Here is a 23541-nt window from a genome sequence, read left to right on the forward strand (position 1 = left end):
AGCATGAAAAGGGCCACTCGTGTTGTGGGTAACAATGAGAAAGTCATCTTCGTGCTAAATCTGTCTTTCTCTCCCCTTACATCATAGCAGGCTCCGCCAAGACCACTATGATCAAGTTTTTATTCCTCCCTCCAACCCTCCACAACAACTTTTGGCTGTGTAAGACGAATACTTCCATATGGTGCAATGTTTATGTTAAGACAGGAAAAAATATGAAATGCTTTCAGTAAATTTTATCCAAGAAACAGTAAATTTACAAATCCTAAGCACTTGGAACAAAATATTGGTCTGTAATTGATTTTGGATGAAGTGTATTTCAACGGGAATAGGAAACTTGGGACAGTTTGTTAACTACTGATGCTTAGAAATCTTGGGTGTCTTTGTATATACTGTAATCTCAGATTACTTGACTTCTTGAATCTCTTTTGTCTTATCTGTAAAATGGGTTTAGCAATTTTACCTATTCATGGGATTTTGTGAGGATTAAATGAGCTACTGCAGATAAAGAGCTCAGAAGAGTAGTCATCAGATAGTAGGCACAGTAGCAAATGTCAGTTATTACCTATAAGCTAAGTGATGAGGGAAGGGGAGGAGAATGAAAATGGTGGTAGAAGAGAAAAAGGACAGAGAGTAGTTGACAAGGATGAAGGTTTTGAGGATTTATTTATGGAGGAATGCCCATTACTACCCATCTCAGAACTGCAGAGGCAGGAAAGCTGTGTACATGTGATCTTGGTGAAAAAGATGTGGGGGGAGGAGGTAATACGTATGTGAGGCCTGTAACTTTCCAACACACATTTTGGATCATCATTCATTTTTATAATTATTTAATTTACTAGGACAAATGAGAGCAGGAGGGGAAAAGGCAAAAGGACTAAAAATTCCTGAATTTTCTAGTGAGGACTATTTGACACGCAAAATTACCTCAGGTCTGTGTGAAATATGTCCACGGAATTTTATTCTATTGACTCATTATTACTTTGGACAAACTGCCAACTTTTGTTTTAGTTTTCTAGTCACAAAAGCACAAGGATCTTTTAGAATGATTTTTAAAGTCTAATTATAGGTACAAACATTTTCATACTTTTCTAATTTAATAGTGATGAAAATCAGGCAAAGTAGATATCATTAGCTCTATTTTTAAATAGGAAATAGTGTATGTTTGTTACATGTCAGGTACTATACTAAATGCTATACAAGGAATGTCTCATCTAATCCTGTAACAAACCTATGAAGATGGTGCTATCATCATCTGAGGCTAGAAGAGAGACGTTTAATAGCTTGCAAGAAGACCTAGACAGTAAAGAGTAGAGCTAAAGTTTGAATCCACATGGGTTTAACTTCAAAGCTTGCTTCCTAAATCCTAACCACTGTATTCTGCTGTTTAAGGATAAACAGATACATGTTCTTTCCTAGTACAGCAATGCTTTTAGCCTGAACTCAGCCTAATTATTTATAATCATGTAATAAATATTGTGAAATTATACAGAAATATTAAACCTTTTGATGCCTATTTTCATATTATGCTCCTAGAATTGCTCAAGACACATGTCCATCTCAATGTACATTCTCTCTCCCAAGGTTATAAGAACCTGTACAGGACCAATAATTGTTGACTAAAGTTTCCAAATACCTAAATTACTTGGTAATAGGCTAAGAATCTACCCCTTATTTATTTATAATACAGATTCATAGTTGTAGTTAAGAAAATGTAAGTACACTTTTAGTGAAGATTAGCTACCAATCTTTTGAATGGTTCAACAATGCAAACTACAAAAACTTTTCATAAAAATGTATTTTTTATTTCATTAAAAAAAAAAAACAAAACTGTCCAAAACTGTCCGATATCACTTCCCCTCATGCAAACAGCACTCATGTGAGAGTCTTCAAATTTTACGCTTTTTCCATTCTGGCTCATTCTTTGCTTCCTCATCGTCAGATTCAACTTGGGCAAACATGGTTTTGGGCTGAGTCCTAAAAGAAAGTTAATAAAAAGAGGAAAAATTTAGTCAGCAAGTGCTTATTCGATTAGACTTTGCTACTTTCATCAAGTGGAAGCATATCTGAGGACTCAATTATCTCTTAATTATTAAATATCAATCATTAAATTCCTGGCAAAAAAAAAAAAAAAAGAATAAGAGAAATTTAATTTTGTTCATCAAAGAGCCAAAGATGTTCCTAAAGGTTTTCCCTCTGTGGCAGATTATGTATGCTGTCCTTTGCTTAAATAAAATGAAAATGTACCAAATTCAGTATCTCATATATTCATAACCACCCTCTACTTCAAACTCAGGCCAACTGGGACTGTTTGGGAAGCCAAATTATAGTCACCAAGCAAGAACACACATGACCTTTATTTACGGCTCTTTGCGTTGTTCCTAGATTTAAGTAGTCCAAATACATGTAATTATGGTGCACACGAACAGGAGAATTTGAGAAAATTTGCTTTCTTATTTAATGAGTCTAAAATAATGGATTATAATATATAGAATAACTTGAGTACTGCCAGCAAAAATAAAAAAACAAACGAATAGACATTCTCTCCACTCCAACACCCAGTTCAGTGCGCAGAAATGTCAAACATTTTAGGATACATCACTGAGTATCGCTGCTTTAATTCTGGCACACGGTACATCAAGCAATCTTTGCATTAGTTCTGAGCTTTATAAACATACATGGTCCAATGACTTTCCTTTTTATACAATTCACACAAAAATAATTTCAAAAAATAAATATGTGAAATGGTTATAATCTATGCTCCTTTTTGGTCATGTTATTGCTGATTCCCTTTTAAGAACAGCTCTATCACATTACAAGGAAATCTTTTTTTGACATTTTTATTTTTCATTTTTTTTTTGTTTCAGGAGTAGAATTTAGTGATTCATCACTTACCTATAACAGTCAGTGCTCATCATAACAAGTGCCCTCCTTAATATCCATCCATTTAGCCCACTCCCACACACTTCCCTCTCACAACCCTCAATTTGTTCTCTATCATTAAGGGTCTCTCATAGTTTGCTTCCCTCTTTCTCTCTTTTTCCTTCTCATAGGTTCATCTGTTTCTTTCTTAAATTCCACATATGAGTGAAATCATTTGGTATTTCTTTTTCTCTGACTTAGGTCGCTTAGCATAATATTCTCTAGCTTCATCCACGTCATTGCAAATTATAAGATTTCATTCTTTTTTTAAAAATTTTTATTTATTTATGATAGTCACACACACACAGAGAGAGAGAGAGAGAGAGAGAGAGAGAGAGAGAGAGAGAGGCAGAGACACAGGCAGAGGGAGAAGCAGGCTTCATGCACCGGGAGCCCGACGTGGGATTCGATCCCGGGTCTCCAGGATTGCGCCCTGGGCCAAAGGGCAGGAGCTAAACTGCTGCGCCACCCAGGGATCCCAAGATTTCATTCTTTTTGATAGATGAGTAGTATTCTATTGGGTATGTATACCACATCTTTATCCATTCATCAGTCACTGGACAGTTGGGCTCCTTCCATAGTTTGGCAATTGTTGATAATGCTGCTATGAGCACTGGAGTGCATGTGTGCCTTCAAATCTGTATTTTTGTATCCTTTGAGAAAATACCTAGTATTACAATTTTAGGTTTTGGGTAGTTCTGTTTTTATCTTTTTGAGGAACCTCCTCCATTTCTGTTTTCCAAAGTAGGAAATATTAAAGCACTGTATCAGAAGATGATATATTTAAGCTTATATCTTCATCTTGAATTCAATTCATTACATCAAAGCAATTCCAGAATGTTAAAATGACAACAACCATTCCTTTTCTTTAACAAGTGAAAATAGGGTTAAAACCTTGTATTACTTGTTGCTGTCGTTTTACTATCCTGGGAAGAAGTCTATACCATTCACACTCATGCTGATGTTGCTCTGATGCAAGCTATGTACTGGAATTCCTCACGCATAAGCTAGTCACAACTCCTGTCCCTCTAGTGACTCACACATCCACCTGGAACCCAAAGTGTCCTCATACACAATCCAGTCAAACTTCTCAAGACACTGTTATGACATCTACAAACAAGTCACAGCTCTAATGTTTCCAAAAACAGCTGCAGATTTTCATAAGTCATGAGTTGCTGAATTACTAGAAAGCAGCACCCCTGTCTCTCTAACATGCTACAAAAGACAACTGGGGCTCATTGCATATTTCATCTACTGGCAAAGATGTGGGCCACAGAGGTATGGACAAACCCATATGGGAACAAATCTGTCTGGATTTAAAAATCTTTTGAATTAGATGTTTAATTTCTAAAGAGAAAAAAATAACGTGGTCTTATAATGGTATGTGGCAGTGCTTCATGAGACAACCAGCTCGTCAATGTTAGCCACAACAAGACTTAAGGACTAAGAAGTTTTAATGGTGCTTTTCTGGATATAAAAAAAGAATTTAAATGACAGATCACAGGAAGAATAGAAAGGTTTAAAAAGGTTATTTCATGTAAGTACTTACTCTCATATTCTACCTACTTCCCAAAAGTATTTTTTGCAAGTTGGTGGCTAACTTGAAGGGCTAAGACACGGGGTAGAAAGGGAGCAATGATTGTAAAGAGGCATGAATGTTTTGCAGGGATGGAAATGTTGCATAATCTTGATTGAAGTGGTGATTACATAAGTGTGTATACATTTGTCAAAACTTGAATGAGTGCATTTTCCAATTTATTATACATAGATTATACCTCAATAAAATGGACTTATAAAGAAAATCAAAACAAATGAGAAGGTGAAGAACCAAGGAACAAAAGGATAAGCGTAATAAGACAACACTCAACTTTCTAGTAGCCAAGAAAAAGAAAAAAAATATTCGTCTTCAAAGGAGATACATTTTCCCTCAGCACTAAACTCAGCAAAATTGACTGACTAAACTTTAACATCAGGATCACTCAGACTGTCACTTTCAATTACCAGACCATAACAGTTTCCTTTGCCCTCTCCAGGTAATTTTAACTTAGGGGATATGAATTTGTGTAGAAGATAGAATGGTCTCTTTGAGGAACTCCATGAAATTTAGTATTTTAAATTCTGTTTTTTGAATTACAATGTTGCCAGCAAAATAACCATATTATGTATATGCAACATCAAATCATGACATTTAGCTTTCAAAAAGCCAGGCTCTCCTTCCCCTAGTTACCAAAATTAAGGCACAAACTAGCGTCCAAATTTTCCCAGCATTGCTTATTTACCATTTTGTCTTTCATTTTATTGGCTAGGTAGGGAATACCTGAGTGTAAGAAGTAGGTTCCTTTCAAAAAATGGTGTTCGCAAAATTGTACCAAATGCAATAAATAAAACTGGACTCTTACTTACACCATATGCAAAAGTTAACTTAAAATGGATTGAAGACCTAAACCTAAGAGCAAAAACTATAAAATATTATGGAAAAGCTTTATGACATTGGAATATAGTAATGGTTTCTTTGATAAAACAGCAAAAGCAAAAGCATAATAAAATAAGTCAATTGAACTTTATCAAAATTAAAACCTGTGAACCAATGGACACAATCGATAGTCTAAAAAACCAATCTATGAAATGGGAGAAAATACTTGCTAATCATATATTTGATAAGAGGTTAGTATCTAGGATATATAAAGAACTCTTAAAACTCAACAATAACAACAACAACAACAACAAAACCCTAAACAACACAGTTTAAAACTGGGCAAAGGGCTTGAATAGATATGCCTCCAAAGAAGATAGCAAAAAACTAACAAGCACATAAGAAGATGCTCAACATTGTCAATCATTAGGGAAATGCAGATCAAAACCATAGTAACACCTCATACCCACCAATATGGTTACTATCAAACCAACCCCAGAAAATAAAAAGTATTGGCCAGGATGTGAAGAAACTGGAACCCTTTACACAGTGATGGTGGGAATTTAAAATGATGCTGCATCTATGGAAAATGACATGGTAGTTCCTAAAAAAAAATAATAATAAAATTATCATGTGATCTGGCAATTCCACTTCAGGAAATATGCCCCCCCCAAAATGAAAGTGGGGTCTTAAAGAGATATTTGCATACCCATGTTCAATGCAACATTATTCAGATAGTCAGAAGGTAGAAGCAACCTAAATGTCGTGGATAGATGAATGGATAAACAAAATGTGGTGATATCTATAATGAAATATTACTCAGCCTTAAAAAGGAGAGAAATTCTGGCAAATGCTACAGATGAACCTTAATGAAATTATGCTAAGTGAAACAGGTCAGTCACAAAAAGACAAATACTATATAATTCCACTTAATATGCGGTACTGAGATAGTCATATCCATGAGGCAGAATGGTGGTTGCCAGCGACTGGAAAGATGGGGAAAGAAAGAATTCTTGTTTAGTGAGTATAGAGTTTTAGTTTTGCAAGATAAGAAGAGTTCTGAAGATTGGCTGCACAACAATGTAAATGTGCTTAACACTACTGAAATACACACTTAAAAATGGTTAAAGAGGGTTTTATGTTATATATATTTTACCAAACTTAAAAAAATTTTTTTTATTTAAAAAAAAAAGAAGAATCAGACTCTTGGACTTGGGGATAAGGAATAATGAACCTGCTTCTAGAATAAACAAGAGGCACGCTGGAGAAGGCCTTAGCCTCCAATCTGGGGCTCTGCCTAGAGCAGTGCTTCTCAAACCATCTGTGGTGTAAGCCCGTCTTTGTTTTCTAATTTCCAATCCTTTGCAGACAAATATTATATTTCTAGAAAAATAAAGACTGTTTCAAAGTACAAATCAAACTTTTTATTAGATTCTAAAAATATATCAAATAGCTATACAATTTTCTAAATGACTACCCTCAATTCCTACACTTATCTCATAGCACCGGTTGGTAGAGAACACTGAGTAGCACCCATGGGAACATTTTCCCTCCCAGCTGGGGAAAGAAGGCAGTGCTTTAAAGCAGGGCTCTGAAACCAGGCTGTGGAGTGAGACTCTGTCTTCTTAACATCAACTTTGACATGTGATGAGCTTCCCAAATGTAGGAAAGTACTTCTCACCTTAGGAGAAGCCAGCCCCGGACACATGCCTTCAGACCACTGAAGACTGGGTGAAGGGATGGGGTTCAAGGCCACACTCTCACAGGCCCACCCCTGAAACAGTCTTTAATTCTTGGGAGTTAGGCATGAGCAGGTGAAGAGAGATACAGCCCACGGAGAGAAGTTTCCCCTGTTCCAATCCATCCTGCTCCTAATACCAACATTCTCATAGCACCATTCAGAGCCTTCCATAAGAGCTATATGTTGTTTGCTGAATAGAGACTTTTTTTCTACAAGAGTATTTGACTTGAGTACACTGAACATCCTGTCAAGTCTAGAGAATGCCAGTGTTTTATAGAAGCAAAGTGAGAGAATTACAGCTTTGAATCTTGCAGCTATTCTTTCTTTGCAGCCATTATTATCTTTAAATTAATTTCCAGCAGTTATTCTTTTGAAAAATTTTGGAAACTCATTTTTTGGGGAAAGACTCAAAAAATTCAATTCATGAATGATTATCTAGGGCATTTAAAAATGGATTTCTTCAGTCATTACTCTTTAAGACAATGAGAAACAGAAATGATTAGGCAAAGTTAGGAAGAGAACCAAAAGATCTCTTCCCTGGGGGATGGCCTAATTTGCCCTCGGCATAGAAAACTACTATAAAAATAAATCAACAGGGGAATCCCTGGGTGGCTCAGCGGCTTAGCGCCTGTCTTCGGCCCAGAGCGTGATACTGGAGTCCTGGGATCGAGTCCCGTGTCGGGCTTCTGCATGGAGCCTGCTTCTCCCTCTGCCTGTGTCTCTGCCTCTCTCTCTCTGTGTCTCTCATGAATAAATAAATAAAATCTTTAGGGCAGCCCGGGTGGCTCAGCGGTTTAGTGCCACCTCCGGCCCAGGGCCTGATCTGGGAGACCCGGGATCAAGTCCCATATTGGGCTCCCTGCATGGAGCCTGCTTCTCCCTCTGCCTGTGTCTCTGCCTCTCTCTGTCTCTAATAAATAAATAAAATCTTTAAAAATAATAATAATAAAATAAAATCTTTAAAAAATAATAAAAAAATAATAAAGCAACAATGCCAAGCAGGAGTAAAATGACACATGCAAAAAAAAAATTTTTTTTAAGGTTTTATTTATTTATTCATGAGAGACACAGAGAGAGGCAGAGAGAGAAGCAGGCTTTATGCAAGGAGCCCAATGCGGGACTCGATCCCGAGACCCTGGGATCACGTCCTGAGCCAAAGGCTGACACTCAACTGCTGAGCCACCCAGGCATCCCACCCCCTCAAAAATGCTAATGGATTTGAAAACAATTAAAAGTTGGTCCAGAAGTCCCTGATTTTAAAACCAATAGGAAACCAGCAAGTAAACAACAACAAAAAATACTCCAAGTCTCTATTAACATTGTCACTGGCCACAAAAAAGTGGATTCCTTTCTGGGCTGCTTGAAATTTGTACACTGATTTTAACACAGACTTTGTTGGGTGCTTTCATAAGGAAGAGTAAAACAAACCAAACCAAATGGGCACTGAACACATGGCGGGAACTCAGGAAATACATGCATGAATAAAAAATGAGCAAGAAATACATTACACCACCTTGACAAAGCATTTCCATTTCCAGCCTATTCCCCTGTCTTGTATTTAATTAGTTCTGTACCTGCTTTCTCAAGAGACAGGAAGTTGTTCATTCAAACTTCCAGGCTCATGGAAGATTTATGTCAGTTGCCCAAAACAAAAGCCTATAAAGAGACTGACATGAAGGAAAAGTTGGTAAGGGGAACATTCCATTCAGCCAAAGGTATAATCACCTGGCTCAATAGGTCAGTGGGGACAGGGTAAGCCTGAGTACCAGCAGAGTAACCCACCTTATTGAAATCAGCTTTATCCAGACTATCTAATTTACTAGTTTATGGCCCACACTTAGGCACTTTTCCAGGTTTTAACTGAAAACTTAAACTTACAGAAAAGGGTGATGTGAAACTTCCAGTTTGACTAATTCACTTGGTGAACAGTAAACATTTTTCACTTGACTATATATGTCAACTTGTTTACTAGAGTTACCAAGAAAAGGAGGACAGACTACCTATCAACACAGTTATTGTTATGAGCCATTAAATAAACTAATCAGAGAAGGCTGAAAGGTTTTTTCGCTTTATTTTGTTTTAGCTTCAGTAAACTCTGCATTGGCTAATATAGTTAATAGTTCATGAAGCAAATGTAAAAGCTTAAGCAAATGTCTTTCTCAAATCTATCAATTCTGATTAGATGATAATTTGTGCTGAATAATTTTCCCTTTGGGACATTTTTTTTTTAAAGATTTTATTTAGTTATTCATGAGAGATACAGAGAGAGAGAGAAGCAGGCTCCATGCAGGGAGCCCGACATGGGACTCCATCCCGGGTCTCCAAGATCACATCCTGGGCTGAAGGCAGCACTAAATCGCTGAGCCACTCGGGCTGCCCCGGGACATTTTTTAAACTGAATTCTCAATCATATTTGTACAAAGTGAGTCCTTCCCAGCAACTGTGTTCTAAGAGAAAAATGTCAGAAGCCCAACAAAAACTGAGTCCCACCCTCAGTGTTTCCATCCAGAAGAATTTTGTGTAGAATAGTCAGTAACGAATAATGAATATTCCCCCTGCAATAATCTATGAGGGTGTTTCTGAGGTGCATTGTTTGTGTGAGAGATTCAAATCATCAAGCCAGGCTGTCTTCTCTCTTCTGACTAAGCTCTAACCTAGGCCTTCTGTACTCCCTTTCTAGTGCTCAGGCCACAGAAGAATCTCAGAATGTCTTCAGCTGCAATGAAAAGTGCACAGGTCACATTCTTTTTAATTATGAATATTCTTCTGATATGATTCATTCAAAAAGCATAAAGCGAGTTCCAGGGTCACAGAATGAGTATGAGGAGAAATCACTTGCAATATTTAGTCATCAGAATGGGAGTATAAACCACAAGCTTTTTTGGCTCAGGGCCCATTGTTTATTATGAAGGAAAACCTCAAAGCCAAAGTCAATTATAGCCATGACTTGACAATCTGACACACTTGTTAACCCTGTTAGAATGAATACAGTCCAGATGAACTGTGACCCAGTCATCACAATTGCAGAATTATTAAGATTAAATGAAGGGCTTGACCAAAAGATTCCACTTGAAATGGGCCCTTCTTTCTGGCAAAGAGCTAATCAAAGATAATTTTTTAAAAAATATTAGGGATGAATAAGAAGATGAGAAGCAACATGATGTTTCTAGATAAAGAATGTTCTATTTTCTTCAAAAAATGAATACATAATATTTTGGAAAACAGATAAACATATCTCAGACTCATTAAAGAGGGCACACTAACTCATAATGCTGGGTGTGTGAGTTCAAAGCCTGGGTGAGGGTGGAAAAAAGGGACAAATGCGAAACCTGTGGAAATTGGAAACAAAAAGAGAAAGAGAAAAAGAGAGGAAAAGGAAAACAAAAAGAACCCTCCAAAATCACTATTACCTGCCTTATCATCAAATGGTTAAAGTTAGAAGGATAAAATGTTTGAAGAGCATACAGGCCTGAGGCCACCCAGGTGTCATCTGCACCCCCCGTCAACTCACATGTGTAGCCGGGTGTTACTGTAGCCCTGCTCTCTTATTTCACAGTCGGGGAAACAACCTCAGGCAACGTCAGTGAAATGCACAGCGAGAACGATCCCCGGAACGTCTGATTCTTAGTCTAGTGTTCAGCTATGCCACGCTGGCTCACATGGTTGTCTTTTCAGCTTCACTAGTAATCAAGTTTTTAGTAACTGCGATCAGTTGCTTTGTGATGAGAAGCAATATTCTGTAGTCATCAAGAGCAGAAGCTTGACTCTGAAGCCAGACTGCCTGCATTCAAATTCCAATTCTGCCACCTGCTACCTGTGTGGCTTTGGTCAAGTTATAACCCTCAACTTCCTCATCTGTAAAATGGGACAATAATACCATTTCCTTCATAAGCTGTTGTGAAGATAAATAAATAATATATATAAAGTTCTTTTTATTTTTTAAGATTTTATTTATTTATTCATGAGAGACACAGAGAGAGGCAGAGACACAGGCAGAGAGAGAAGCAGGTTTCATGCAGGGAGCCTGACGTGGGACTTGATCCTGGGACTCCAGGATCACGCCCTGAGCCAAAGGCAGACGCCCAACCACTGAGCCACCCAGGCACCCTGTATAATTGGAATAATCTATTCTGTGCATTTTAATTTTCTAGGGGTGAATCATTTGTGATTTATTTTAAATAATCACTTTTGCGTTATTATCAAAGTTTAGTGCACAAAATAATCACCTAAGAAACTTAAGATGCAGATTTCCAGCCCCAAGCTCACAGAATCTGAATTGGTCTGAGGTGCCACTTATAAACCTGCATTTTTAACCCACTACTCCCACCTTTGACTCTGATGAGAGGCAGTTCACAAAACTACTTTGAGAAATGCTGGCCTCTACACAGGAATATGGTGGACAGGGACAATCAGTCACTTAAATAGAACTCAGGAAAAAAAGTTACATTTTCCTCTGGGGGTTTTATGTCTCTTCTTGACACAAATAACATATAAACCTTTACTCACTCAAAGAATGATCTCTTTAAATACTGCCTATTAATTCAACATGACTTTAACTGGATCCTTTATAGATGGGAATGATATTTTAATATAAGTTCATATATCCATGTATCCCGTATCTGACAAGACATGCACACCGAAAATTAAATTGACTGAACCAGCAATAATGGCAGCTTATCTGGCAAGAAAAGTGACCATGGCTGACAGAGCTGTCAGGCTGTCAAGCTGCTGGCCAGGGTCCAGGCTCCCACACACGTCCATCTCTGTCTGATGTGTAAGCTAATAGCATTCTGGATCTATATCCTGCCCACTCTCCAGCCAGCTCCTCGCCCCTCCCTCGAGCCACTTCTTTTAACAAGAAACTGTAATTGAATCTGACCATGTGTGGCTGAACAAGAGGCTTCTGTGATCCTGCAGTGTTTTAAAACTTCCATGGCTATTACATTGCTAGTGCCAGGAATGAAACTCGAAGACTCAATCGATAAAGGTAAAGTGTTCAAAGACTCTTTGTTATCATCATTGGAGAACAAAGGTGAGCATATGTCATGTGGAAGCAGGGAGATTTATGTAATGTCTAATTGTGCTTTTCTGTGATAAAGTGAGATACAGTAAATCTTCATTTCATCACTGACAGAAGTCAATTGCAGTGAAGAAAAACAACCAGACACACATTCTCGATTACAGTGACCTTTACGAAAAGATCCTTTTAAATATTAGCTTCCCTTTCGAACACTTTGCCACTTGGCAGTAAATAGTATACTCTAGCAGGTGAACACAGGAGAAATAGCACTGCCATTCTGGCTAACAAATCACATGCCACAGACAGTGCCATGAACTTAGTATGTAATAAATGGAAGGTGACAAAATTGGGTGGAAGGAAGGAGATGAGAGGAAAATGCAGCAGCAGAAGGGTATGTATTAACAGAGAGCACAGACCTCGGAAAAGCTCATTAGAGTAGGGATCAAGAGAGCTGAAGTACAGTTCTAGTTGCAATCACTGTCAATTGCAAGCTTTGGTCTCCTCACATGTAGGGAAAAAGACATGATAGTATCTGTTCTATTTGCAGAGCTAACATTTAAGCTAGCACATTATTCAACTGTAAATACAACTAAATTACCTACAATGCAGGAAAATATCATTTGTTAATGCTCACCAAAAAAACAAAAAGAAATTCCACTTTAATTAATTCTATTTACAGAAAGCTGAAAATCTGGATGAATGATTTCCCAAGAAAATATTAGCTACTGAGCAGATCCACAAGAATTGGAAAATCCAAATAGAGTATTTACTGTGGGGGGGATGGAAAAGAAAGAGAGAAACTAAGAAATTACTATTTACCCTCCCCTCCAGAAAAGCAACAGGTTTTGATAGTTTCACAAGTGAATTCTATCAAATCTTTTCAAATTAGATAAATTTAATGATATTCAAAATAGCCCAAGAGAATGTATACGGAAAAGCATACAAAATTTTTACAAAGCCAGTCTGACAGAGGACAAAGAACAAACCATAACTATGTGAGCGTCATATTAAAGATACAAGGATAATTCAATAATACATAATTATTGATATAAGGAAATTCAGTAATATACTTCACGATATTCATTTATCAAAGAAGAAAAGTCATATGATCACTTTCACAGAAATACAATAAACAAATCCAGTAAAATTTCAGAATCTATTTCATTTATTTCAGAAGAACATGCCTCTTGATCTTTGTATGGTGTTTTCTTTGCATAGGATGCTCTTCCCTTGGATATCTACACAGTTCACTCTCTCATTTCATCCAAGTCAAAAATCACTTAGCAGAGGTTTTACCCCATCACCATATTTTAAAAATCCTCTTACCTCTATTTTAGTTTTATTCTTTGCACTAGCTACCATCTAAAATTTATGGGTTTATTTATTTTTTTAATATTTTATTTATTTATTTATTCATGATAGACAGAGAGAGAGAAGCAGGCTCCATGCTGGGAACCCGATGCGGGACTCGATCCCGGGTCTCCAGGATTGCACCCTGGGCCAAAGGCAGGTGCCAAACCACTGAGCCACCCAGGGATCCCCTATGGGTTTATTTATTGTCTGTCTCTGCCTACTTGAATATAAGCTCCATAAAAACTACTTTATCCTCATAATCTAGAACAATACCTGACATATGGAAGGTGTTTAATAAATCTTTATTGAATAGACAAATAGAAGAGAAAGATATGGATTCATCCTTAACATCTTGTATGTATGAGTTTTCAAAAATTATGCTTTATGGATAAATATTAAATTGAATATGAAATTGCCAATATTTGCCCTTTTTCACCTACAAAAGGGCAATTACATAATTTAACCTAACAGAGTCACTCCTTTATTCTTATTTATTTATTTGTTTATTTATTTTTAAAGATTTCACCTATTTATTCATGACAGACACAGAGAGAGAGAGAGAGGCAGAGACATAGGCAGAGGGAGAAGCAGGATCCATGCAGGGAGCCTGACGTGGGACTTGATCCCGGGTCTCCAGGATCACACCCCGGGCTGAAGGCGGCACTAAACCGCTGGGCCGCTGGGGCTGCCCAGAGTCACTCCTTTAAGGTTCAAATTAAGAAAAAGATATGTGGGATCATATTATTTAATATTGTTCTGGTAGTATTAACACAATTAGATAACTAGTACAAAAATTGGGTAACATCTGTTCATGATAAAAACTTTCAACAAAGTGGGATTAGAGGGAACACACCTCAACATTATAAAGGCCATCTGTGAAAAACCCACAGCTAACATCACATTCAGTGGCAAAAAACTGAGAGTTTTCTCTCTAAAATCAGGAATAAGACAAAGATATCCACTCTTGCCACTTTTACTCAACATAGTACTAGAAGTCCTAGCCACAAAAAGAAATGAGCCATTCATACTGGTATAGAAGTTAAACCATCACGATTGGCAGATGACATGATACTTACATTAAAAAAAAAAAATCCTAAAGACTCCACAAAAAAAGTACTAGAATAAATGAATTCAGTAGAGTTGCAGTATACAAAATTAATATCTAGGGATCCCTGGGTGGCGCAGCGGTTTGGCGCCTGCCTTTGGCCCAGGGCGCGATCCTGGAGACCCGGGATCGAATCCCACATCGGGCTCCCAGTGCATGGAGCCTGCTTCTCCCTCTGCCTGTGTCTCTGCGCCTCTCTCTCTCTCTCTGTGACTATCATAAATAAAAAAAAAAAAAAAAAAATTAATATCTAGAAATCAGTAGTGTTTCTATACACTAATAATAAAGTGCAGAAAGAGAAATTAAGGAAACAATACTAGTTACAATTGTACCAAAAAGAATAAAATACCTAGAAATAAACTTAACCAAAGAGGTGAAAGACTATACTCTGAAACACTGATGAAAGAAACTGAAGACACAAACAAATGGAAAGATACTCCATGCTCATGGATTGGAAGAACAAGCATTTTTAAAAATGTCCATATTGGGGATCCCTGGGTGGCTCAGTGGTTTAGCACCTGCCATTGGCTCAGGGCACGATCCTGGAGTCCCGGGATCGAATCCCACGTCGGGCTCCCGGTGCATGGAGCCTGCTTCTCCCTCTGCCTGTGTTTCTACCAGTCTCTCTCCCTCTCTCTAATGAATAAATAAATAAAATCTTTTAAAAAATGTCCATATTACTCAAAGCAATCTACAGGTTCAATGCAATCCCTATCAAAATACCAACAACATTTTTCACAAATCTAGAACAAATAATTTTAAAATTTGTATGGAACCACAAAAGATCCTGAATTCCCAAATCAACTCAGAAAAAAAGAACAAAGCTGGAGGTATCACAATACCAGATTTTAAGATATACTACAAAGCTGTAGTAACCAAAACAGTATATTACTGGCACAAAAATAAACATAGGTCAACAGAACAGAATAGAATAGAGAGCCTTGAAATAAACCTACACTTTAATGCTCAATGACAAAGGAGGCAAGAATATACACTGGGGAAAAGACAGTGTCTTCAATAAATTGTGCTGAGAAAACTGGACAGCTACACGCAAAAAAAAGGGAAACTGGACCCCTTTTTCACACCATACACACACACAAAAAAACCCTCAAAATGCATTAAAGACCTAAATGTGAGACCTGAAAGCACAAATATAGGCAGTAATAGAGAATATAGGCAGTAATTTCTCTGACATTGGCATTACAGCACTTTTTTAGATGTGTCTCCTGAGGCAAGGGAAATGAAAACAAAAATAAATGAGTGGGACTACATGAAAATAAAAAGCTTGTGCACAGCAAAGGAAACCATAAACAAAACTAAATGGCAACCTACTGAATAGAAGATATCTGCAAATGACATATCCAATTAGGGGTTAATATTCAAAAAAACGTAGAGAACTTACACTATTCAACACCAACCACCCCTGCCCCAACTGTCTGATTAAAGAATGGGCAGTGGACGTGAATAGACATTTTATGTAGAAGACATACAGTATACAGACATAATCATTAGGGAAATGCAACTCAAAACCACAATGAGTTATCACCTCATACCTTTCAGAATGACCTAAATCAAACACAGAAGAAACAAGTTGGCATGGATGTAGAGAAGAAGAAGCCTTCCTAACTGTTGGTGGGAATGTAAATTGGTACAGCCTTGTGAAAAATAGTATGGAGATTCCTCAAAAAAATAAAAATAGAAATGTACGATCCAATAATTCCACTATTGGGTAATTTACCCAAAGTAACAAAAACACTAATTTGAAATTACAAATGCATTCCTATATTTATTGCAGCATTAATTACAATAGTCAAGATGTGAAGCAACCTAAGTGCCTATCAATAGACAAATGAGTAAGAAAGTTGTCAGATATATACATACACAGTGAAGTATTACAAAGCCAAAACAAAACAAAACAAAACAATAAAAGGATAAGCTCATGGCATTTGAGACAACATGGATGGCCCTGGATGGTATTATGCTAAGTGACCTAAGTTAGTAAGAGAAAGAAATACTGTATGATTGCTCTCACCAATGATATCTAAAAAAATCCCCAAAACAAAAAAAATCCTACAATGAACAAACAAAAAACAGAATCAGACCTGTAAATACAGAGAACAAACTATGGTTGCCACAGGGAAGGAGGTGGGGAGTTGGGCAAAATGGGTGATACAGGGAGTGGGAGATACAGGCTTCCAGTTATGGACTGAATACATCGCCAGAATAAAAGGCACAGCATAAGGGATATAGTCAATGATACTGTAACAGGACAGATGGGAACTACACTTGTGGTGAACAGAGCATAATGTATAAACTTGTCAAATCACTAAGTTGCACAGCTGAAAGTAGTATAACATTTTGTGTCCTCTAAACTCAAATAAAAAAAATTAATTAAAAAAATAAATTTAAAAAATTGTTAAGAATGAGGTAATCTTACCATTACCATTATCTGCATATGATATAATTTTATGCCTGGAAACAATAAGCAAACTGAGTGAAAAAGTATTGAAAACAATAGGAAAACAAGATAAATAGCTGTATATAAAACAAATACTGATATATACATTGCAGTACATATATATGTGGCCACAGAGCATTTCCATATACACAAGAGTTATAAACTCAGCAGAAAATTCTATTTACAATGCCACAAAAAGATAAAATAACTAGAAACAAAATTAAAAGAGAATGTGAAAGATCTATATAAAGAAAACTTAAAAATACTACTGAGAGATAAAGAGACGTGATTGAATAGAAAGACATACCCTGCCCTTGGTTTAAAAGAACCAATATTGTAAAACTCTGTCTAAATTAATATGCACATTAACTCACTTCCAATACAAATATCACCAAGAATTGGGGAGGGGGCAGGTGTTTACTCTGATAGCTTAAAGTCATAGAAACCTACAAAAATATACAAATTTTAATAAGAAGAATGAGAACAGGCAGTCTTTCAACAATGAAAACAGTCTGATACTTCTACTTGAATAGACCAAATAATAGAGCAGAAGAGAAAGCCCAGAAATGGGCCAAAATTCATATGGAAGTGTAGAGTGTAATGATGTGATTTCGATTCAATAAGGAAAACTAGATTATCCAATTAGAAAGTGTTACAGGAACTGGATAACCAACAGGAAAAAAATAAATTGGAGCTCTACTGTGGTAGGCTGAAATATCCACCTTAAATCCCTGGAAGCTGTAAATATTACCTTTTTGGAAAAAAGTCTTTGTAGACGTGATTACGGATTTTAAGATGAGGCAATAATCCTGATTATCCTGGGTGGGCTCCAAATGACATCATGAGTATGCTTGTAAGAAAGAAGAGGAGACCAACACAAAGCACAGGGCAAAGTGAGCACTGAGAAGAGACTGGGATAATGTGACTCTGAACCAAGCTAGCAGGCAACCTCCAGAAGCTAGAAGAGGCCTGGAACAGAGCTTCTTCCCCTAGAGCCTCTGTATAGAGTGTGCCTCCAATGACACCTTGATTTCAGACTTCTGGCCTCCAGAACTATGAGAATACGTTTCTGTTTTACAGGCCACCACGTCTGGGGTAATTGGTTACAGTGGCCACAGGAAATGAATATACCCTTCTCACTCCCTTCACTAAAATAATTTCACTAAAATAAAAGATTTAACTAAAAAAAAAGTATTAATGGAAAGATGGGAGAATTTGAAGAATTATTTTGAATGTGAAGGCTTTCTTAACTAAAACAAAACCCAAGCAGAAAAAAATTCCTAAATCTGCTTACGTTAAAATACATTTGATAAAAAAAAAAAAAATACATTTGATAGCAAACTGCTCCAAATAAATTTGTGTGCGTTTACATGCAAAGCAAATTACTGAGGTATCTCCATAAATATTGAAATGATACTGCTGATTATTGGGTGATATTAACAATGTATAATTTATGGGAAAGTGTCAAAGACCTTATTTACCATTGAAGAAAGTGAGACAATGAAAATATAACTTTTAGAACTTACTGGATAGTAGGTCCTTGCTAGACCCCAGGCCAGGAAGCTGGCCTTAGAATTTCCAGGCTATTGTTTTAACTTCTAACAACTAAAACTTCTTTCATCTTTTGATGAAAGATCTAGCTTTAATATCATATATAATTTTCATGTCTCAGATTTTAAGGAATCCATGCACATAGTGAAAAAAATCCAGCAGTGCTATCAGGCAGACTATGGAACTTGGAAAGCCCCTTTCATTTCACCCCCTCCACTGAACCCCAGCACCCTGCCCATCATCTCATTCCTGCTCCTTTGTTCTCCTACTTAAAAGATACCTACCACCCACATTTCTTGTATTTCCTCCCAGAGGGAGTCGTGTATAAATGATCAGATATGTGTGTAGTTACATCCACTGTTTAAAAACATAAGTATGCAGACAGCATGTTTTTTATAAGCTGGTTTCTGTTTTTGCTTGTTGGTTGGTTGTTTTACTGGAGATTAGGACATATCCATCCATATGTATCTAGCTTATTCTTTATACTTTCTTGTTATCTTCAATTGTATAGATATACTTTTCTAAAACAATATCCCATTGAAGGATATTTACATTTGTTCTCAGTCTTTTGCTTTCATAAATAACACTGAACTTAGTATCTTTGGACATACATATTTGCCACATGTGCAAAACTTCTGGACACAGAATTGCCAAGTCAAAGGGTATTTGCATTTTAAATTTGAGTAGACAGTGCCAAAGTTTCTCCAAATGATGTTCACTATGTTCAGCAAATTTTAAAACATGGCTCTGTTGATTCTTCTCTCCCCAGCTATTTTTTTTGTATGTTTCTAAATAAGTTTCTTTGAACATAAAAAAAAAAATCCTAATAGTACTAGAAAATAATGACTCCGTCAAAAACAGAAGTGTCAACAGAGGCATAATCTATAAGCTTATCTGACTGCCAATGATGTGTTGACATCCATTAGCTTATACACACACAGATTCTATACAAAAAAAGGCTAAATGCACACTATTTAGCTGGCCAGCCTTGATATGACCCTCTTAGCTGTTGTAGTATTATCCAACTAATTGTTCAGAGATGTTCCATCTGTACTGTCTGGTTATTAGTATACATTGTGAACAACCACCACTGATATTACATAGTCAAGTCTGTTCTGCTACAGCATGTACAGCAGAGGATGCAATGCTCCTCCTAAGAAGCCCACAAATCTCTTTAGCATTTTTTTTTCTCTTTAGCATTTTTGTATGGGGTGCTTTCTCTCACAACAGCAGGACCTATCCCTTTGTCAGAGGGCAGTTTGCTAAAGTCCTGGGAAGCTGGAAGTACCTGGGAATGTCTCCCCCCCACCCTATCTCCAGCCATTAGCAAGGATCAATAGATAACTGGAGTATAAGTACTCCAGTTACCATTCCTGTGACCAGGGTCTCCAGGGTTACCTTGCAGAATGAGCCGAAGTGGCCATCTCTGAAACTTTGCTTGACATACCCTTACTTGGCTTCAATACTTCTCCACTCTCCTATTGGTTTCTCTATGGATGCTTTCTAATAAACACCTTTATATGAATCTTTTTCTCAGGATCTACTTCTAAGAAACCCAAGCTAAAACAATGTGTTTTTCCTTTATGCAAAGGAGTTCATAATGATTAGCAGACAAGGAACTGATAGTATAAGATGTATGTTGAGTTGGTTCGTAACTGATTTTTTCCAGCATATTAATGTTCTGAAAAGAGATCAAGGTCCAGCTTTTTCATAATTTAAGAGAAAAGTTTAATAATATATGAAGACATCAAGAAAAAACTTGAATACACCTCTTACAAAAACACATATGCATAAGTTTATGTACTATAGCACTGTCAGCAACTGCAAAATACCAGAACAACCTAAATATCCACTCACAAGAGAGTGGCTGAATAAATGATGATACTTCCATAAATGAAGTACTATGCAGCAGTGAAAAAGAATGAGAGGGAGCTCTATGAACCAATGTAGATGATTTCCAGGACATAATCCTAAGTGGAAAAAAAAAAAAAAGCAAGGCCCAGAAGGGTATTTATATTATACTATCCTTCATGTAAGAAAAGAGAGGGTAGAAGAAAATACAAATCTGTTCTCTTGTGCAAGAAACCTACAGGAAAGTGAACCAGAAACTAAAGAGATAGGCTGCCTATGAGGGAGAACATGGAAGGTGCTGAGAGAAGCAGGGTATGCAAATGAGGGAACAGAGAGGAAAAGCAAGTCTTTTTTAAGGCTCTGGCTCCTAACACTAGATTAATACTTTGCACACCCTACACATACCTCCCAAATAAACAGAACATAGGGGAAACCCAAAAAAGGAATGCATACTAATAAATGGTCCTAACTGCATTTCAAATGAATTACAATACCACTCTGACAAGAGTGGAAAAGAAAATCTCTCTTCCAAGTAACTATGAAAAATAACCTCTTGACTGGATGCTGTAAGGCTAAAAGGATGGGGGAAAACTACATGAATGGAGTTAGGGAAATCCTGGTTAGAGAAAATGTTTCTCACAGGTGTATGGATCAGCAGTTCTGAAACTATACGTATACTACAATTGAACAAATAAGTAAGTATTTTGTTAGTAATGAGAACTAGGTTTTTCATTATTGGAGAAAGAAGTTAAAAACACAGGAAGAAGAAAGGTAAAATGAAACGGGCATAGGATTGAAATCAAAGGCATCGCTATAAACTCAGTTTTTAAAATATAAATACAGAGGTGTGTGTGTGTATACATGTACGTGTGTGTTTCATAGGTTAGCATATATATATATATATATATATGTTCTGATTTTGTTTGTTTTTTTGTTCATTTCTGTTCTTAGTTTTATATTTCTGATTCAAAGTTGTTGTTGTTTTTTTTCATATCTCCAAATATTGGTTTGAGGATATTTTATTTCATTTTGAGTGTTGTTGTGCTCATTTTCTTCTGAGTTATGTTTTTTGGGTGAGGGAGGGGAAGATTTCCACCACTTGAAATGTTCTGATTCACTTTTTTTCCTATAGTAGTTCTGTCTATGTGTAGCCCATTCTTTCCTGTTTGTATTCACTTCATGGTCAAGAGTTCTGGATTCAAGAACACTTCTAAGTTTACTTTCTCTTTCAGAAAAAGAATATATATATATATTTTTTTTTTTCCAAGTTTTGTCAGCTAAGACGACCTAGGAGGATCTAGAAGCAATGACACTTCAGTAGCAATAAGCACATCTAGTACCAGCATCTTGGTTTTTAAACATTGTTCTCAAACAAAAGGAACCTAAAAAAAGAAGTAGTTGATTCCAGGACTGGGGGAAGAAAAACAAAGATGACTCTAGCATATCTTGTAGTATCAGAATGTAAGGAAGTGCTCAAAAAATAGAGGGACTCGTCGAAAGAGGACAAGAGTTATTCCAAAGGAGATTTTCTTGGCCAAAGCTGGAACAATTTGAGCAAAAAACTAAATAATGGTAATACTGGATTTTTAACCCATAAATAAAGTATTTGAAAGTACATATTGATATAAAAAATACTTAAAAAAAGGGAGAGTTAGGAGAAGGAACGATTCTTTCTTAGTAGAATTCCAATTAATAAATGTGGAAGAAGGAAACAGAAAATCACCATTAGGCAAACATCACAGTAATAACTGCAGCAGGCAAACTACCCATGGATAAAAGATTAGAAGTTTGAGGAGGGACAGAATTTATAGTCATAAAAGATACCACCCCAAAATAATTTATTAACTCAAAAGAAATGACAGTGACTTTACAGTGGAGAAACTTGGCAGACATGACCTTAACCAAGGATCAAGGTCAGCATCACCAGTAGTAAGACATATTGACATGACATCCTTGATGTGATGCACCAGAAAGGAGACAGCATTAGTTCTGTGTATTTCTTGTCAAAAATGCATAGTTTTGTTCCAGTCGTGAGAAATATCAAACAAGCCCAAACTGAGAGAAGCGTACAAAATAACAGAAAAGTGTTCTTCAGTGAACAGTGTGTCAAGGTCATGAAAGACAAGAAAGTATGAGAAACTGTTAGGACTGGATGAGACTAAGGAGAAGCAACAACTAAATGTAAAGTGTGATCCTGGACAGGAACCTGGAACAGAGAAAGGATAAACTGGGGAAATTCAAGTAAGGTCTGTAGCTTCATCAACAATATTGTAGCAGTGTTAATTTCCTGGGCTTGCTAAATAATTGTACTGTGGTTATGTATGGTGTTAACCTTAGGGGAAGTTAGATGAAGAGTGTACATGAACTCTGTACTATTTTGCAATTTTTCTGGAAGTCTAAAATTGGTTTAAAATGAAAACTTAAGAATCCAACAATTTTACACTACCTTTCTCTAGTGTAAATGTTCTTGGTTTAGAGGCTTTAGGAACCACTATATGTTCATCCACACTGAGCTATTTGAGGGAATCTGAGCAGGCAGGCTCTACTTTGCCTATGTACATGTTACTTCCAAACACAGCTCTGCAAATAAAAAGCATGCCTTAATGACAGACCTACAAACTGCTACCGTTTATCTGCTTTTAACCCTCCTCAACTAAGATAACACATATGGGTTGTATTTTTCCTTTTTTAACCAGAGAAGAATGGGCTTCACATAATGGGCTTACAATAGGCCATAACTGATGGAATTGACCTACTTTAAAAATTTACCATTGTAGAGTCCTATGACTATGAGTACTTGGCTCAAGAATAAAACAAGAAATGGGGAGTTAGAATCTCAAAGCAGCCATTGTTACATTATTTCTAATTCACTAAACATAATAATTTTTTTCTATTTTTAAAAGGCTGTTTTCTTACTTAGAATATGCTGGAGAAACCCAATATGGGTTGTCTTCAGCTGCTTTAGCATGCCGCAGAATGGCTTCCCGGGGATTACTGTCATCGGTTTTGTCCAAAGCAATGTTCTTCACAATGTATGATGACAGAGTGCCTCCATGGGTTCCAACCCGGCCCCCACGACCTGTTTCAAAGGGGGAAAAAAAATCAAAACTAGAATGAGCACAATAATATA

General features: G+C 36.8%; 1 protein-coding gene across 4 annotated transcripts in view; it reads right to left on the reverse strand.

Moving 5' to 3' along the window:
* Positions 1 to 1780: 1780 nt before the first annotated feature.
* WDR70 (WD repeat domain 70) overlaps positions 1781 to 23541 on the reverse strand; it is a 310102-nt gene continuing 288341 nt past the window's right edge. For 3 of the 4 annotated variants that reach the window (XM_049109320.1, XM_025436429.3, XM_025436430.3), the window contains 2 exons: positions 23328 to 23490; positions 1781 to 1974 (listed from right to left, as the gene is read on the reverse strand). In XM_049109320.1, the coding sequence (XP_048965277.1) occupies positions 1887 to 1974; positions 23328 to 23490 (251 nt within the window). In that variant the 3' untranslated portion in view covers positions 1781 to 1886. The remainder of the gene's footprint in view (positions 1975 to 23327; positions 23491 to 23541) is intronic. The other variant, XM_049109319.1, reaches the window with a different exon arrangement.

The sequence above is a fragment of the Canis lupus genome, chromosome 4, assembly GCF_003254725.2.
Source record: "Canis lupus dingo isolate Sandy chromosome 4, ASM325472v2, whole genome shotgun sequence".
In the NCBI taxonomy this organism is placed as follows: Eukaryota; Metazoa; Chordata; class Mammalia; order Carnivora; family Canidae; genus Canis; species Canis lupus.